We start from the raw sequence: 18838 nt of genomic DNA, 5'->3' as shown, positions 1-18838 counted from the left end.
AGAACAAGTTTTCATCCTTTTTCAAAGTCTCATTTGTGCTTTCTGGAGCCCAATAAATGAAGAGCTCCAACTTTGAAGTGGGCCACACAATTCCAAGCCCACAACAGCTTGAGCCAGCAGGAATTGCAGGGGTTTCCCTGGACCCTCCTGGGCTGCTCCTTGCCCTGGCTTTGCTGGCTGCAGCTGGAGCACAAACAGGACCCAGGGCCAGGGAAGGCCGATCCCTCCTCAGCTGTCCCTGCCCTGGGGCCAGAGGCTGTTCCCAACACACTTTGTGTGCTGCCTGAGCCAGGCCCAGGGGCACAGTCTGGGGCCAGCCAGGCCCACACTGGAGGCTGTGCCCCAGCTGACCCTTCCCAGCACCAGCACCAGCTCCTGCAGGCAGAGCTGCTCTCCACAAGCCCTGCGCTCACAGACACATCCAGGCTCTGCTCAGGGAAGCTCCTCTCCCTTCTGATCATCAACAGGGAAACAAGGCGGAGCTCACATGGGCCCCAGCATGGCACCTGGAGTGGGGCAGCAGGAGAAGGGCAGGGGGAAAGGGAGAGAGACGGGGACAGGACTTCAAGGGGGGGACACTTAGCAAGTATCAGGCAGTGAGAGAAGTCCCAGCACACAGCCTCTGCAAAGGTGAGGCACAGAAGAGGGACTCTGACCACCTGAACCTGCAGAGGACACTTCAGCATGGAGGTGTTTCAGTGCCATGGTGTCGTGGTTTGAGAGGAAGTGAGTTTTTGGGAGGTGGTGGTCAAACCCATAGGTGTTCAGATGTGAATATTGGCACCTGGTTTGGCCACTGAGGATATGGATACTCCTCTGAGAACACAGGGGTTAAAAGCGAGGAACTCCCAGGGGAGCACTCTCTCTTGGTTCCAGTGGATGAAGAGGTCAGACCTCCCCTGCCCAGCTGCGGGCTGGGCGGGGGAGGAGAAGCCACGAGGCCGGAGGGAGGTAGGCCGGAGCCTTGGGCAGAGACGGGAGGTGAAGGCCCCTGTAGGACAAGAGTGAGTCCCCCACAGAGATGGAAGGGTGGAAGAACTCTGTGAGGCATCGGGCAGCCCCCTTTCTCAGAAGGGAGAGAGAGAGAGAGAGAGCTGCCAGTGCTACCTTGAAATTTGATAGCACTGGCCTGGCCGAGAAGGAGAAGGGGGGCGGCGAGAAGAGTGCCCGGCAGAGCCAGCGTGGGAGTTCTGGACGAGTAGAGACTGTGATTTTAACCCTTCTATGGGATGATGGAAACCTCGTAAATGCTGATCCTCCGGGAGTTGAAGGAGAAGAGAGACAGGAATAAAGTAGGAGGAAACGTGCAAGTATGATGCAAGTTGTGCAAGTGAAGAATGACTGAGAGAAGTTGAGAAGAATTCTAGGTGGGAGGAGATGATGGAGTGGCTTTTGGCTGGACTTTTCTTGTATGGCCATGGACAGAACCTTTCCTGTAATACAGAGACTGCATTTTAGGGGGAGGCAATGGCTTGGTGCCAAAGGAGTGATGTGAGCGGAGACGACGGGTGAGGAGGTGATGGTGCTCTCGAGACCCCTCGGCCCCAGGGGGTGAAATCTGGGGGGGACTAATGTCCCAAAAAGGTGAGAGACTGTCGTTTTCTCCTGGAACTGGACAGAGCATCCTTGAAAAGGGAACCCCTAAAAGCAGCTCTGGTCCATGTGCAGTGGTGAGAGCACTGAACATGGAAGGAAGAAATCACGAAGGTGGTGCTGAGTGACACGGAAACACAAATGGACTCGGCTGTGTTTCTAGGGGAAGCCTGTGGTGCAAGAGGGACTCCTCTCTCCTTGATGAAATGAGAGGTGATTGTTGGAAGGGTGGAGATGGACTAAGAGTTAAATATTTGAAGGGTGATGGACTGGGTAAAGATCTAAGGTTTTGTTTTATGCTGTGGGAAATTGAGTGGGGGGAGGAGAAATGCTTTTTGAAAGGTTTCCATTTTGCTCTGTGTGTTCCTTTTATTATAGTCCTAAGATAATTAAGTTTTTTCTTTGTTCATATGTAGAGGCCTGCTGTGCTCTGTTTCTGATCACATCTCACAGCAGAATACCAGGGAGTATATGTTTTCATGGGGGCACTGGCATTGGGCCAGCGCCAAACCATGACACATGGATCACAGAAGCTGTTCCCCCTGGAAGGACTGTCCTTCCCCATCCCCTCTGAGGAGCTGAGCAGGAGGAGCTCACAGGCTGGATGGCCTGTAGAGCTGCTTCTGCCTTCAGATGGATCAAAGTCTGCTTGGCAATGGCCCTGCTCACCTGGGCTCTTCTTCAGCTCTGCTCTGAAAAGCTGAAGGTCATCCTTTATGGCTTCTGGCCATTCCTCTACATCTTCTTCCACACACTGAATTTTTCGGGAGAGCTCCCGGAGTTTCATATTCAACTTGGCTTTCAGGGTACTTACAATTTCCTCCTCTTCATATCCTGTGATGAAAGAACAAGGACACAGGGTCACTGATGTTTCCTCCTTGAGAAGGAGACCAGCTATCTGACACAAGCATGGCCAAGGGCTCCAGTTTATTCTCCCCGACAGAGGGTCTCTCCTCAGGGGAAACAAGGCTGAGCTCACATGGGCCCCAGCATGGCACCTGGAGTGGGGCAGCAGGAGAAGGGCAGGGGGAAAGGGAGACAGACGGGGACAGGACTTCAAGGAGGGACCCTTAGCAAGTATCAGGCAATGAGAGAACTCCCAGCACACAGCCTCTGCAAAGGTGAGGGACTGAAGAGGGACTCTGACCACCTGAACCTGCCGAGAACACTTCAGCATGGAGGCGTTTCAGTGCCATGGGTCACAGAAGCTGTTCCCCCTGGAAGGACTGTCCCTCCCCATTCCCTCTGAGGAGCTGAGCAGGAGGAGCTCACAGGGTGGATGGCCTGTAGAGCAGCTTCTGCCTTCAGATGGATCAAAGTCTGCTTGGCAATGATCCTGCTCACCTGAGTTCTTCTCCAGCTCTGCTCTGATCTCCTCACTCTGTTTGGACTCTAAGTTTTTGAAAATTTCTTGCAGAGCTTTCATTTTATTGTTGAGGTCCTGGAAGGCCTCATGTATTTTGGATTCCAGAGCCTTGCTGGTCTCCTCACTCTCTCTCCTTCCTGTAGGAAAAGACTGGTGTTAGTGGGAAACTGACATTTCTCCCTTGAGCGGGAGACCACCCATCCTCTCTGAGGATGCTCATATCCTCATTTTTTTGAAGTCTCTTCATGAGGGTCTCTTCTTAGATCTTGCAACAGGTTGATTTTTTCTTCCTGTCTCTGGAGAAACAATCACTTCAGAGGAATTAAGCACTGTGCTCAAGGTGCAATCCAGAAATAGATGCTTTTCATGCTTTATTTCTTTGTTCAGAGGAAAAACCAAAAGCTCAGACTGAGTTCCCTCATGTCCTGCCTGTTTATCAATTTGTTTTCTCCAGACCTCTTTTTCTTAAATCATCCTTTCTAACTCAGCAGCCTTGGAAATAAATTCACTCATTCCTGAGAAACAGAGATGTGGGATTCACGGGCTGATGCACCTGCGGGCACCACCTACCACTACCCTAGCTTTCAAATCCTGTTCCAACAGGAGTTTGCTCTGGGAAGAAACCTTGGCCTCCCTACTGTAGCCCCAGTGTTCTTCCAGACATGAAGACTTTTTGTCTAACAGCTTTTTCCTGATGAAAGGAGTCTTGGCACAACTGAGAGCCCTTCTAAACATGGGTTTGGAACTCCTGTGCAGCTGGTGAGGAATACTGGGAGGAACCCCATGGCCTCCTCACTGCCCAAAGGCCTGGACATGGGGGAGAGCCCAGGCCATGCTAAATTCCAATGTGCCTTGAGGGAATGACATTCCCCTGCCAACATCCCAGCTGGAAAGAGCAGGGGCAGGAGAACAGCTGGCCTTAGAATCCAGGGGGTGGGATCCAGCAGAGGCCAGGCTGTGCTGGTCTGTGCTGGGAAAAGCCCACTGCTGGGACATCTCTGCACCCTGGGATCCCGGGGTCCTGGGCATCTGCATGGGGATGGGCAACATAACAAGGGACTGGCTGGAGGCCTCTGGAAATGGGAATTTATGGACAGGTGGGATTGCTTGATCTGACTGCACTGGGCCCTCATGCATGACAGGCCTCTGGATCTCCTTCCTGCTTGGCAGGGTTTAGTTTCCAGGTAGTGTGGGCAAGGACTGGCACTCACCTGCACAGAAAGGCTCCTCTGTCTGGTCCCTGTAGCTAAACCCAGGGTGAGATTCCTCCTTTCCTGTTCAAAGAAAGCAAAGGAAATCCCAGAAGGGATGTGCTATGTCTTTGAAATTGTTACCAATTGCAAGGATCATCCACTGCTAGAGTAGGATGTGTCAAAGGTCACCCCTCTGACCAAACTGATCCCACCCCAAGGTTAAGGCCTTCTGCTGTGCTCTGGAAGGGGTTCTGCAGCAACGTGCTCAGGGCAGAGACCTGCACTGGCCTCACTTCTCTCAGGGATAACACATCCCATCCCAGGGGTTCCCAAGGATGGCCACAGACAAGAGCAATGGGGCCTAACACACTTACTTGATCTGGTGAATGTCCTTTTCATCCATTCCTTAGCTGTATTCCATGCCGTTTCTGGATATCAAGTACATATGAAAATAAAATCAGAAAGAAAACCAGGACATTTAGCAATGACCTTTCCCCAGGGAACTCCAGGACTGCACTGAGCAAGTTCTGGGCCAGAACACATCCCACAGCTGGCCCTGGAGCCATGAGCTCCTGTGGACCAGCAGCCCCACAGCAGTGCTGGGGGGTTCCTGACCCTCGGGCCCACTGAGGCTCTCCTGGGCCAGGAGCTGCCTCAGCTGCCACAGCACTCAGGCACCACACAGGTGCCCCAGTCCCACCAGAGCACAGCCACCCAGCAGAGGGTGAGACGCTTCTGCCGCACACTCCGGGAGTGGAGGGGAACCTCCCAGGCCCCTTCACTGTCCCTTGGCACATTCATTTCAGCCTGACCCTCAAAGCCCTGCTCAGCAACAACCCTTGTGTGGAGTCCTCTGAATCCCCACCCCTCACCAGGAGCAAAGCTAATCAAAAAACATCCAGTTTAAAGACCAAAGACTCCAAACACTGACTGCTCCCCAGCTGGAGTTCCTGTGTTCATGCTAGCACATCTGTTTTCTCTTCAGAGGACAGTGATACCTCAGATTCAGACAGTGAATTTTAGGATACTGGGCAAAAGTCCAAAGAGAAGCAGCTTTGGACAGTAATTGGGATTTTGCTCAAAAATAAAAGTACTAGCAGCCCCAGCTATATACAAAAGAGGGAGATTCCCTAAATGGGAATCTGTTCCATACAACAAACTTAAAGAACTATGCAAAGCATCTAAAATTATCGATGTAAATCTCCATATTTTAAATATCTATTACAAATAACTGTCTCAGCTCATGTGCTTGCCCCCCATGGTCTTTGCTATCTTAGGTCCCTCCTCCTATCACCTACAGAGCTTCTTCTGTGGGAATCAATTTGGAAAAAACAAGTAAAAGCATTAGTAAAAAATTACAAAACTGAGGATGGGCGAGTTCATTTTACACTAGAGCATTTGAGGGGGGAAGGACCATTTCAAAATCCACAGGACCAAGCCCTAAATCCACCCCTAGCTGTTTTAGAGGACATTTAAAATGCTGCCCAGAATGCTTTATTCCAAACACGGGATGGTACCACCCCACAACTAAGTTTCACTGACATTTGTCAGAGCATTGGTGAGGCATTTATTGAATTCATAGACAGACTAAAAGACACTGTTGATAAACAAGTCGATTGCCCAAGGGCTAGAGAAGAGTTGCTCAGTAAACTAGCAGTGTCCAACGTGAATGAGGAATGCCAAAAATTATAGGAGCACTCCCTCCAGACCCTGAATCCACCATTCAGCAAATGGTGGAAGCCTGTACCCATCTCACAACTACAGAACATATGGTAGCCCTGGCAGCCAGCAAAGGAGTAGCTGAAGCCTTTGTGGCACAAAATAAACAAAATATGAGATGTTATAAGTGTGGGGAACAAGGCCACCTCAAGGTGGAAAGTGATAAAGACTTTTTGCAGAAACACCCCTCCACTGGTTGTTCCCTCCGCTGCATGCTTAAACTGTAAAGAACATTTTAAACACCATCCCCAGTTTCAGTATCACGAGCAGATCCAGCATCAGCTATCTCAACAGCGACACCAGGGAAAATTCCAGCAAAGTGCAGGGTGGCCCTGTGCAATGACACCAAGTGCCAAGGTGTTCCGTCCCTCTTTCCCCACCATCCCAAGTCAATGCACCAAGAGACTATCTGTGACAACGAGAAACAACTCTCCGAGACCTACCAATACATTCAGGCAAGGACACAGCACACGCTGGTAAGGGCCCTTTCCATCCAGTTTGAGGATGAGGCAAGCTACTGAATTCCAACTGGTGAATTTGGACCTTCTGATGGACCAAGGGCCATTTTAATCATGGGGGTTCTATTAACAGACTAGACAGTTTGCAAGTACTTCCAGAAGTCCAAACTGTGGGACTAAGGGATGAAATTATTGTGACTGTCTCATGTGTAGACCCACCTTGGTATTTATCTAAGGGCACACCCATCGCCCAGGGTTTCCTCATACCCACATGGACTGACATGATGCCAAAAAAACCCCAAAGTTTTTTTGGCAGACTGTGGGCCAAGAAAGACCTCTTATAGAGTGTGGCTTGTTTAACAAAGGGGACAAAGTTTATCTTACAGGTGTAGCAGATACCAGAGAGGACCTGACCATTATTGCCCACTCCCGAGTGGCCACAGGACTGGGAACTGGTGCCAGCCAATCCAGACATCTCTGGGACTGGAGGAGCTGCCACCTCTATGCGGAGCAAAGAGACAATTCTTACTCAAGGACCTGAGGGTCAGGAAGCCACAGTAAGACCTTCTGTGGTAAGGGCACCTTTTACCTTATGGGGCAGAGACCTATTGTCTCAATGGGGAGCAACCCACCCTGACCATCACAGGATTTCTAGCTGGGGCCACTGTGGAGCGCCCTACCACACCGCTGACATGGAAAACTGATGAACCAGTGTGGGTTGATCAGTGGCCCCTCTCAGAAGTAAAGTTAAAGGTGCTCAAATCCCTCGTGCAGGAGCAGTTTTCCAAAGGCCACGCAGTACCATCCATTAGCCCTTGGAACAGCCCTGTCTTTGTCATCCATAAACCAGTCAAAGACAAGTGGAGGCTCCTGCAAGGCCTCAGGAAGGTCAATGAGGTCACTGAAGACATAGGCCCTCTGCAGCCCGGCCTACCCTCACCCTCAATGCTCCTGAGAGATTGGAAACTGGCAGTCATTGATATCAGAGATTGCTTTTTTAACATCCCTTTCCATCCCAGAGATGCCCCAAAGATTTGCATTTTCCATCCCATCAATTAACAGACAAGCCCCTCTCAAAAGATATCAATGGGAAGTTCTTCCCCAAAGAATGAAAAGTTCACCAGCTATCTGCCAAATGTTTGTAGGTCGCATTCTCTCGCCCATTCGAGAAAAATTTCCTGATGCCATAATTTTTCACTTTATGGACGATATTTTAATATGCACTGAGACTGACTACTATTTGGAGACTGTTCTCAAAAAGACTATCCAAGCCATTGAAGGAGCAGAATTTGAAGTTGCTACAGAGACAATTCAACACACCTGCCCATGGACCTTCCTAGGGCTGTGGATCAGCGGAAGAACCATTGTACCTCAGCAGCTCACCATCAAGGACAACCTGAGAATCCTGAGAGAGTTTCATCAGCTATATGGGAGCATCAGCTGGGTTTGTTCACTGCTGGGGATCACAACCAAGGACCTTGCACCCCTTTTCAAACTCCTGAGAGGCTGCAATGACCTCGACTCACCACAAACAATCACACTGGAAGCCCAGGTAGTGATCCAAAAGGTATCAGAGGCATTGTCCACGAGACAAGCCCACTGTGCTGACCCTACCCTACCTTTCCAATTTGTCATCTTGGGTAAGTCACCCAAAATTCATGGGCTCATTTTCCAGTGGGACCCCACTCTGAAGGATCAGCTTTTAATCATAGAGTGGGTGTTCCGATCACACCAACCACATAAGATTAAGACAATCACTACACCCCAGGAGCTGATGGCTCAGCTCATTATAAAAGCCAGATCACGCCTCAAAACCCTAGCAGGGTGAGAGTTCAATACATTTACCTCCCAGTGACATCAGGTGAACTGGAAGCTTTGCTCTAGGACCAATGAACACTTTCAGTTTGCTCTTGACAGCTACCCAGGTCAAATCTCTATCCACCTACAGAAACATAAACTATTTAATGATTGTTTTAATTTGGTTCCAAAATCATTAAAGAGTTGTACTCCTTTAAAGGCACGGACTGTTTTTACTGATGGCTCTGGAAAATCCCACAAGTCATAACTGACTTGGAAAAATCCTGACACTCAAGAGTGGGAGTCTGGTGTTCCAATTGTTCAGGGATCCCCACAAACTGCAGAATTAGCAGCCATTCTCAGAGCCTTTGAGAAGTTCAAACAACCCTTGAATCTGGTTACTGATTCGGCTTATGTTGCTGGAATAGCTGAAAGAGCAGAACAGTCCTTGTTAAAGGAAGTGCCAAATCCAGATTTGTACAGCTTGCTTTCAAAGTTAACATACCTCCTCTCCCACCGAGAGCAACCATATCACATTAGGCATGGGAGGTCACACACTGATCTCCCAGGACTGGTTACAGAAGGCAAATGGAGAGCAGATATCTTAGCCATGGCAGTGCAGACCACCCTACCACACATTTTTAATCAGGCTAAATTGAGCCATTCATTTTTTCACCAAAATGCACCAGCCCTTGTCTGTATGTTTAAAACCACAAGGGAACAGGCGAGAGCAATTGTGGGCTCCTGCCCCAGTTGCCAGGAGTTTCATTTGCCTTCCATGGGGGCTGGAGTTAACCCCCAAGGCCTCGAAAGTTTACAATTGTGGCAAACAGATATTACACACTATGCACCCTTTGGGAGACAGGAATACATTCACACGTCCATAGACGCCTTCTTCAGGGCTATATTTGCATCTGCCCACACAGGAGAAAAGGCCAAAGACGTTATCAAACATTTTCTTCTAGTGTCTTCCATCCTAGGCATTCTGTAAGCCATCAAAACAGATAATCGTCCTGCTTACCCCTCCAAAAATTTCCAGTAATTCTTAGATCAATGGGGGGTGAAACACACCACTGGCATATCCCATTCCCCAATGGGGCAATCTGTTGTAGAGACGGCTCACTGTACACTCAAGGGAGTCCTTGATCAGCAGCGCAGGGGAGTTGAAATACTACTGAATGTAGAAAGATTATGTAAGGCTCTTTATGTCATCGGTTTTCTTAATAATTCATTCATGGAGCCAAACCCCCCCAATGTCAGGCACTTCTCAAAGTGCCTTGAGCTCAGCTCACAGAGAAAACCCCCTGTGCTGATCAAAGACCCCGAATCCAAGCGAGTAATGGGCCCATTCCCATTAGTAACTTGGGGCAGAGGCTATGCTTGCACGTCCACAGAATCTGGTCCAAGGTGGATTCCCGGCAAGAATGTCATGCTGTTCATCGAATCGCCAAGTGCAGCTCCCAGAGACACTTCCCCGGAACCCCAGAGACAGCATAGAAATCAAGCTCGGGAGGCATGGAGGAGAAGAAGGAGAAAGACTGCAAACGCAGATGTTTGTCACAGAGATGACTCTCCACTGCTCCAGAAGATCATAAGACTCTCTGTTGCATTTTATTTGCTCTTTGTTTTGCACTGTTACCCCTCTTTAGCTGGTTTTACTGCTACCTCTCTTGAGTTTGTTGCACTATTACCCCCTCTTGTTTTCCCACCCCTTTTCTACTCAGTAAAAACTGAGGGGATAAGAAGAGAAGATCTGAGGGACTGTTAAAATTATATAAGTCTAAAAATCCATTTTTTCAAACTCACAGATCAACTCATCACCCCCAAGCATCCTGCCATGTTTCCAGCAACAGGGAATCCCCAACTATTCCAGATGGGATTTTGGATGCTCCTCGCCTTTCCATCAGCTGGTGCGTGGATTGTCCCTCAGCCCAATCAGAACATCTGGGTCACACCAGCCAAGACTTTACAGCAAGACAATCTATGCCTGTCCATGGGTAGCGTGGACAAGCCGCTGCTGATGTGCCTGGTAGGGGTTCCTTTAGCAGCAAATGAATTACCCATATACAGATAAGAAACCCAACCCGGTAGACACTTGGGACAGGTGGACCAAGACCCTACCTCGAGCACCAGAGGAACCCCAAGAATTAGAGCTGTTGGGGTCCTCTAAAGCTCATTACTGTGTCCAATTTCAGTATCAACCTCCCGACCAACACTTGACCTGCCTTAAACTTATTAAGTCTACCCACAGGAAAGATGCAACCCCATTTCATAAAAATTATACCCCTCCAAATTGGTGCAACTACACCAGTCCCACACTTTCTTTATCCTCACTCCACCCCAAAGTGCTGCCCCGGGGAGTGTTCCTTATCTGTGGAGACTGAGTATGGACCAGGATCCCCATACACCTTCAAGGGGGTCCCTGCAGCCTTGGCCAGCTTACTACCTTCACCTCAAACATAACTTTACTCCAAAATTGGAAACAAAAAGGGAAATTGGCACACCAAAAGAGATCATATACTGAATTTGATGAAAATTGCATAAGCCAAGTTTACAATTGGAACAAAGAAAAGAGAGCCATGGTCTCACTTTTTTTTTACCTTGGGGGGCCACAGCTAAGGCTCTGGGTGAGCTTTCTCACCTAGAGGGTTGGCTCAGTAAGCAGGCAAATGCTGCCTCCACTGCAGTCAGTGACCTGCTTAGTGACACTGAGACTACCAGGCATGTAACAATGCAAAACCAAGCAGCAACAGACTTTTTACTGCTTGCCCATGGACATGGCTGCCAAGATTTTGAAGGGATGTGCTGCCTCAACCTTTCTTCATACTCAAAATCTATCCATGCAAGCATCGAGAAGCTGAGGGAACAAATAAAGGACTTAAAGGTGGAAAAGAACCCAGATTGGATCAATGAACTTTTCTGACAATGGGCATTGACGAGATGGGTTTCATCTTTTGTTAAAGGAATTTTTAGATTGTAATCATTGTTTTTATCGTATTACACGTGTTTCCCTGTTTATTTAAGTGTCTGCAGAAGTCCATTGGGGAAGTCTTCACTGTAAGAAAAAACAGGGGAGTTGTGGAATCCTCTGAATCCTTCCCCCGCAGGGAAATCCCCAGAGCATTGCCTTGGAGACACTTACCATAGAGTTTTCCCCACCTGGGAAAGGAAGGACAGAAAGGACTTCCCCATGGACTCTTGCTTAACACTGATCCATCCCACTTCCCCTTATGTCCCAACTTCCCCTGGTTTCTCCTTTCCCTGTTTCCTCATAGGCTGTGGTACCACTGGTGGCTGGCCCCGTCTTCCCTTAAGGCCACTGCCCTTTGCCCTGCCCTTTGTACCACCCCCGTGCCCTCCCATAGATAAGACTGTGCACAGCACATGGCCAGGTCTTTTTGCCCCTGGTTTCCCTTCGGAGTGCCACAGAAAACCTTGCTGAACCATTCAAAAAGGTCCTTCTGCCTCTCTTTGCCGAGCTAGTGGTGGTGAGTGCGGTGTGTGGACTTCACTGCTTTTCCTGAATGCTGACCAAAGTGGCCTTTCCACAGGAGATGCTTATCGGGAACAGATATAGATAGCAGCAATCACGATCCAAACCCGCGCCACTACACCCCCGCTAGAGTAGGACATGTCCCTGGTCAAAGGTCACCCCTCTGACCAAACTGATCCCACCCCAAAGGCCAGGCCTTCTCCTGTGCTCAGGAAGGGGTTCTGCAGGCAACATGCTCAGGGGAGAGACCTCCACTGGCTTCACTTCTCTCAGGGATAACACATCCCAACCCATCCCATCCCATCCCATCCCATCCCATCCCATCCCATCCCATCCCATCCCATCCCATCCCAAGGATTCCCACAGACAAGAGCAATGGGATCCAGAACACTTACTGATTGTGTCAAATATATCTTTTATCAATTCCTTAGCTGTATTCCATGCCGTTTCTGGACATCAGGTACATATGAAAAAAAAATCAGAAAGAAAACCAGGACATTTAGCAACGACCTTTCCCCAGGGAACTCCTGGACTGCACTGAGCAAGTTCTGGGCCAGAACACATCCCACAGCTGGCCCTGGAGCCATGAGCTCCTGTGGACCAGCAGCCCCACAGCAGTGCTGGGGGGTTCCTGACTCTCAGGCCCCCTGAGGCTCTCCTGGGCCAGGAGCTGCCTCAGCTGCCACAGCACTCAGGCACCACACAGGTGCCCCAGTCCCACCAGAGCACAGCCACTCACCAGAGGGTGAGACTCTTCTGCCGCACACTCCGGGAGTGGAGGGGAACCTCCCAGGCCCGTTCACTGTCCCTTGGCACATTCATTTCAGCCTGACCCTCAAAGCCCTGCTCAGCAATATCCCCGCTAGAGTAGGATGTGTCTCTGGTCAAAGGAAGTCACCCCTCTGACCAAACTGCTCCCACCCCAAAGGCCAGGTCTTCTGCTATGCTCTGGAAGGGGTTCTGCAGGTAATGTGCTTAGGGGAGAGATTTCCAATGGCCTCACTTCTCTCAGGGATAACACATCCCATCCCATCCCAAGGGTTCCCAAGGATGGCCACAGGCAAGAGCAATGGGATCCAGCACACTTACTCATTTCACTGATTAGCTTTGATATGCCTTTCTCAGCCAGGTAGCCAGCATCCCGAAACACCACACGTCAGGGTACATATGAAAATAAAATCAGAAAGAAAACCAGGACATTTAGCAACGACCTTTCCCCAGGGAACTCCTGGACTGCACTGAGCAAGTTCTGGGCCAGAACACATCCCACAGCTGGCCCAGGAGCCATGAGCTCCTGTGGACCAGCAGCCCCACAGCAGTGCTGGGGGGTTCCTGACCCTCGGGCCCACTGAGGCTCTCCTGGGCCAGGAGCTGCCTCAGCTGCCACACAACTCAGGCACCACACAGATGCCCCAGTCCCACCAGAGCACAGCCACCCAGCAGAGGGTGAGACTCTTCTGCCGCACACTCCGGGAGTGGAGAGGGACCTCCCAGGCCCCTTCACTGTCCCTTGACACATTCATTTCAGCCTGACCCTCAAAGCCCTGCTCAGCAACACCCCTGCTAGAGTAGGACATGTCCCTGGTCAAAGAAGGTCACCCCTCTGACCAAACTGCTCCCACCCCAAAGGCCAGGCCTTCTGCTGTGCTCTGGAAGGGGTTCTGCAGGCAACGTGCTCAGGGCAGAGACCTCCACTGGCCTCACTTCTCTCAGGGATAACACATCCCATCCCATCCCAAGGGTTCCCAAGGATGGCCACAGACAACAGCAATGGGATCCATGAGTCCACTCTCACTTATGGACCTACCTGAGAATCGTTGAGTGTACTTCGACAAGCTCATTTCTTCCAGCCACTTCTTTGTCTGAAAAGAAAAAGTGAAAAAGAGGAAGCTTCACTATGGTTTTTCCCTAAGGATATAAAAAGCTCATTTCAGATCTTTTTGGGGACACATATGTCCTTTATACTACTCAAACCTCTGATCTCCTCAGGGTTTTTTAATTTACTGGTTTTTCCTTCCATCACTGTCTACACAAGTAATACAACTCTCAGCAAAAAATTTAGCCATGTCCTCGTTTCTTGTTACCTGTATCCTTTTTTCAATAATCACTCTGCAATGCAAGAGAAAAGAGGGTCAAAATCTCTGTGGTGGGCACAGCACTGGAGAAGCTATCACAGTTGATAAGATGCTCTGCTGTACTCCCAGCTGATCCCTAACCCATCTTGTCTGCCCTGGAGCTCTGAGAATTCTCACATACACCATCTTCCTTGGTCAATATTAGGACCTTTTGCAGAGTGCAAAACCTGGTGTTCAACCCCAGCCACCATTTTCCACAAAGGAAAGGGACCATTTTCCATTCCTTCAGACTCAAATCCTGGAGGGCATCCTGACCAACTATGAAGAAATCTATGGAGAAAGGACAAGTGACCTTGGCTGGCTGCCAGATGCCCACCAAACTTCTCTCACTCCCCCTCCCCAACTGGACAGAAGGAAAAAATACAACTGAAGAGCTCACATAAAGCCTGGGACATCCTCTCCAGTTGCCATCATGGACAAACCAGACTCGACTTGGGGACCATTGCTTTGCTTTCTCAGCAATTCCCAACAGAGCAGCAAGCCAAGTAACAAAGACAAAACTGAAACCACCCCACTGCCACTCTCCCCTCTCCTGGTTGTGAACACCCCTGGTGCAGGTGGCTGGGGAAGCTGCAGTGCCAGATGCAAGCTGAGCTCCAGGGGGGAGCCGGAGACAAGAGCTGCCAACAAAGCACAACAAAGAGTGAAAACACCACCAAGAGTGGTGGCACAGCTGGGGAAGGGACACCGAGAGACCCAGCAGATCTGAGGGCCTGGGAGGAAGAGCCAGACTTGAGCCTTGGGCATGCAGATTGTGAGGGGATAAAACTGAGCGGCTCCCTTGCTGGGGTAACAGCTCAGCCTGTTCCTGTGTTACTGCACTGGGAATAAATGGCTTTATGGAATCAGACAGCTGAGACTGCTCTGGGAACCCTGGGCTGGAACCAGGGAGGACACAGGGGCTGGGTGTGGGGAGTCCAGCAGGGCCCACTGGGGCACTGCAGCCACTGCTGCGGAGGGGCTCTGGTCCCAGCACTGAACACCTCTGCTGGCTGGAGGGTGATGGCCAGAGAGCCTCGGGAAGGCTCAGACTGGGAAGTTTCCTAAATATCCTCTTCTGCACAGCTGGCTGCAGAAAGCAGGGCCCTGCTGACCCTTCCAGCAAAGCCGCCTGTCCCTTCTGAGCACATCCATCAGAGCAGCAGGGACGAGGTGAAGGCACAAACAGGGACTGCTCAGGAGTGAGGAAAGGTCTGCTCAGGGCACAGCTCACTGCCGAGCTCTGCTCTTCCTCTCCTTCTTGCACTCCCTTTCCCTGGGCTGTCTGCTCCTTGTGACTTTCTGTTCTCTTTGCCCAGGGCCATGTTCCAGAGAAGGAGGAGGACCTGGACTGAATTAAGGAAGCCCTTGCCAAAAGCTGCTGCATGTCAAGAAAGCTTTCCTGGTGTTCAAGGGGAGGATAGACCCGGGTGAGGAAAGGAGCTCCACTGAGGATTAGAAGTAGAGAAGTGCCAGCAGGAACCCAAGAGAAGTCACAGCCCCAGGGCCCACGGCTGTCCCAGGGGTCTGACTGAAGGCATCAGACAGGAAATGCCAGGGGTGCTTTGCCAGGACTGAGCCCTGCTCTGTCTCCTCATTTTTGCTCTTTTGCTCTGGTCTGAAAGGAGGGAAAGCATACAAATGGCATAAACCACTCCGGGTTTGAGGTGTTTTCTCCTGCAAGCAGAGCAATAGCGGGATGGCTTCTCAAACAGTAGCAGTGAATAGATGATGTGCACATGGAGCTGCCCTGGATGTGCCTCTGCCACTGATAACTGATTACAAATTACAAATTAGACTTCTTGAATTATGCATTGAATGTAATACAACAATAATACCAGTATTTGAGTGAAATCCAGGTGGATTGTATGAGTGGTGGTGAAATTTCTTTATTCTTTGTCTGGGGTACCAAGGTGAGCTATTTAATTTTATATTATGAAGTTCTACTCACTCCATGAAATAATTATTCATTATATATTCCGACTAAACATTTTTCGGATCAGCCAGGACAAAGAAACAAACAATTTTCCATAATATGTTCATGGCATCCAGCATGTGCCTAATCAATATGCTACTTGCTTTTGACTTTTCTCCCTTTTAATGTGCAGCAAGAGTCACGGCAACATTTTTTGCTATCAGACAAAAAACCTATTAAATAAATAAGGCCTGAATTGATAATTTTTTCTCCTTGTAGGAATGATTTAGGAGCTGGATTAGTGTCTGTAGACAGTGGGGGGGAAGGGACAATGGACTTTGAACGGGAATTCTATGAAATATTAACTTTGTGGTCTCCCTCCAACCCTTCTTGACTGGTCCCTCACTCTCTGCAGCACAGCTGGGCCTTGATGAGGCAAAGACACTGAAAGCCCTGGGGGCCCTGGAGGGCAGCAGGGCTCCTTCAAACCTCAGCAAAGCCCCGTGAAGGCCCCAGGATGGTCCAGGGAGCTTTTCCCACTCAGCCCCCTCTGGCAGAACTGGACACGGCACTTGAGGGGCCTCAGCAGTGCCCAGCCCAGGGACGGTCACTGCCCGGGAAGCCTTGTGAGGAGGGGCTGTCACTGCTGTCCATTGCCAACAGCGATTCCACGGGCCTTGCCCAGAGGGGCGGCTGCAGACTGTGCAGATTGCTCTGCTGCAGACAGTTCTGTTTGGGCAGGGTCACGCTTCTGTTGCTGGTTTTGTTGTTGCAGACACTGATGTGCTTAAGGAAATCCCACCGGCCCTGGAAGGGCAGCTGGAGGATTGCACCTCAGCGACCTCCAGGGCAGTGGTTCCCGAGTGCCACAGCCCCGCTGCAGCTGGGCAGGTGTGGTGTCCATGTGCTGGGCAGGGGTTCAGCCCTTCCCCTGGCTGTGCCCCTGCTCACACAGCCCCGGTGCTGTTGCCTTGCTTTGCTGCTGGCTCCTGTGCTCCACCTGCCATGTGCTGCCTTTTCACCCTGGAGCTCGGTCAGTTCAGCCGAGAGCCTCAGGAGATGAGAGCTCTACTCCTGGCTCTTGGAGAGACATTCCTGCTCCCTATCAGATTTTCTGAGAGGCATTTACGGGCAAGCAGTGTCAAACCGAGAAAGGAGGGGCTGGGGGGAGGGAGGAGCCCGTGGGGGTGGGAACCCCCCAGAGCTGCTGCCTCTGCCACCACCTGTTTCAGCCCATCAAAGTCTTCTCCTCTGGAGCCCCAGCTCTGTGCTCTGCTGCTGCCTCAGTCCCTGCCCTTGGTGCCTGGACCCCACGATCTCCTGGCTGGGACAGCCCCGGCGGGCACTGATGAGCACATCCCTGACCAGCCCTTCCTTGTGGGGCAGGACCAGGTCCCCGTGAGCATCCCCCTGTTCACCCACCAGGCAGCTCTGCTGAGCCATCGCTCCCACATCCCCCGCGCTGCTGGAGCCCTTTGCTTTGCCTGCCCACAATGCCAGGGCAGTTGCCATTCCCATGGGAACCTGCTCACCGGCCTGGAGACCCCCCCAGGCTGCCCCCAGAGCTCTCTGCCAACTCTCCCTGGTGATCAGGGAGTTTCTGAGCTGACAAGACAGCGGCCCCCCTTCCTGACCCCTCCACTGCTCACTCACACAAGTCAGCTTAGCCCTTGCCCATCCTGTTGAGGATCTCCAGGTATCACAGCTGCTCTTCACCCCTCCCATCCTCATCCTCCCTGACACTCCTCTGGCAGAGCCTCTCCTTCCACTGCATTCCACCAGCACTCCGGCACAGCCTTCCAAACCATCTAGGGACGAGTTTGGCTCCGAAAAAAATGATGTAGGCAGCTTCTGAGATCAAAACAAGCAATTTTGGGTTCTCAGGGGTTCAGAATCTCCCATTCAGGAGCATTTGGGCTGAGAAACTGCACGGTTGGGAGCTTTGGGACTCAGTGATTTAGGGCGCTTTGGGGTCCCAAACACGGATTCAGAGAGATTTTGGGCTCTGAACAAGCCCAAACTTCAGGCAGCATTGGGGTTGAGAAACAGCAATTTAGGGACATGCAGGCCTACAAAACCCTGATTTGGGGAGTTCAAGGCTAAGAAAAAATCATGTCGGGAGCTTTGGGAATCAGGGATAGTGATCTGGGGATATTTTCAGATCAGCAAGAACGATTCAGAGAGCTTTTGGGCTCCCAAAAAACAATTTAAGCCGATTTGGGGCTGTGTAGTTCCCATTTAGGGAGCTTTTAGAGCTCCAAAGCAGCGTTTCGGGAGCTTTTGGGCTGAGAAACATCAATTTGGGGAGCAGAAGGAGCAAACGCCGGGGAAACACGGGAGCACGGGGCTGGCGCTTACCTGGGACACGGCTGGCAAGAAGCAGCTCCGCGCTGGGCTGTGAGCACCGGGGGCTCCTCATCCCGGGTATTTCCCACCCTGCCCGCCCCCGCGGCTCCTCCCTCCCCCCGCAGCTCCTTTCTCGGTTTTGCACCGATTTCTCGGAAATCCATTTTCAGCCTGGAAACGGAAAGTGAAAATGCTCCGATCGGGGGGCGGCTCCTTGGCTGGGGGTGGGAAATGGGCGCAGCCAGCGGCCCCTCCCTGCTCCTGGAGCCTCCCGGGGGCGCCGGGAATGCCCCGGGAGGGCGCCGGGAGCGCTGGGAGTGAGCCCCCCCGGCTGATGGCAAACAGGACACAGGGCTCATTGAGTTAGGGGCGTCAGGGCTCTGGAACACTGATTTTGGGAACTCCATGGCTTAGAAATCTAATCTATTTCAGCAGCTTCGGGGCCATAACGGTGATTTCAGGAGCTTTGGAAGCGAGAAAGAGCAGTTTTGGCGGCTTTGGGGCTCCAAAACAATGATTTTGGGGGGTTTTTGGCTCGGGGAAAAAAAATAGGTTGCTTGGAATCTCAAAAAAGCAGTTTAAGGATATTTTGAATTTAGAAACAGCAATTTAAGGATATTTTGATGTCTGAAACACCTTTTTAGGGATCTGACAAAAATTAATTTAGAGAGGATTAGGGCTCAGAAATATCAAATCCAAACCATATTTAGGGTGAGGTTTGCTCACGAGGGCTGTGTGAGAAACACGTCTCACTATTTAAAATTTTTATAAAAGCCTATTAAGGGATAAAAGGGATAGCATCCAGTCCTGGGGTGCTTGGCTATCTGCCAAAAGCACGCCTTTA

The 18838-nt window shown here is 50.8% G+C and overlaps 1 protein-coding gene across 4 annotated transcripts in view; it reads right to left on the bottom strand.

Moving 5' to 3' along the window:
• LOC119696420 overlaps nucleotides 1–18100 on the bottom strand; it is a 29567-nt gene extending 11467 nt beyond the window's left edge. The window contains exons 1-8 of one of the 4 annotated variants that reach the window (XM_038126151.1): nucleotides 18007–18097; nucleotides 13427–13481; nucleotides 12709–12735; nucleotides 12015–12068; nucleotides 4527–4580; nucleotides 4171–4233; nucleotides 2938–3096; nucleotides 2263–2427 (exon numbers count right to left, since the gene is read on the bottom strand). In XM_038126151.1, the coding sequence (XP_037982079.1) occupies nucleotides 2263–2427; nucleotides 2938–3096; nucleotides 4171–4233; nucleotides 4527–4580; nucleotides 12015–12068; nucleotides 12709–12735; nucleotides 13427–13460 (556 nt within the window). In that variant the 5' untranslated portion in view covers nucleotides 13461–13481; nucleotides 18007–18097. Of the gene's footprint in view, nucleotides 1–2262; nucleotides 2428–2937; nucleotides 3097–4170; nucleotides 4234–4526; nucleotides 4581–12014; nucleotides 12069–12708; nucleotides 12777–13426; nucleotides 13482–18006 lie in introns of all 4 variants that reach the window. The other 3 variants (XM_038126149.1, XM_038126152.1, XM_038126150.1) reach the window with 3 other exon arrangements.
• Nucleotides 18101–18838: the final 738 nt, after the last annotated feature.

The sequence above is a fragment of the Motacilla alba genome, unplaced genomic scaffold (genome assembly GCF_015832195.1).
Source record: "Motacilla alba alba isolate MOTALB_02 unplaced genomic scaffold, Motacilla_alba_V1.0_pri HiC_scaffold_28, whole genome shotgun sequence".
Classification (NCBI taxonomy): Eukaryota; Metazoa; Chordata; class Aves; order Passeriformes; family Motacillidae; genus Motacilla; species Motacilla alba.
Note: the sequence above shows the minus strand (reverse complement) of the source record. Positions and strands in the feature narration are given on the sequence as shown.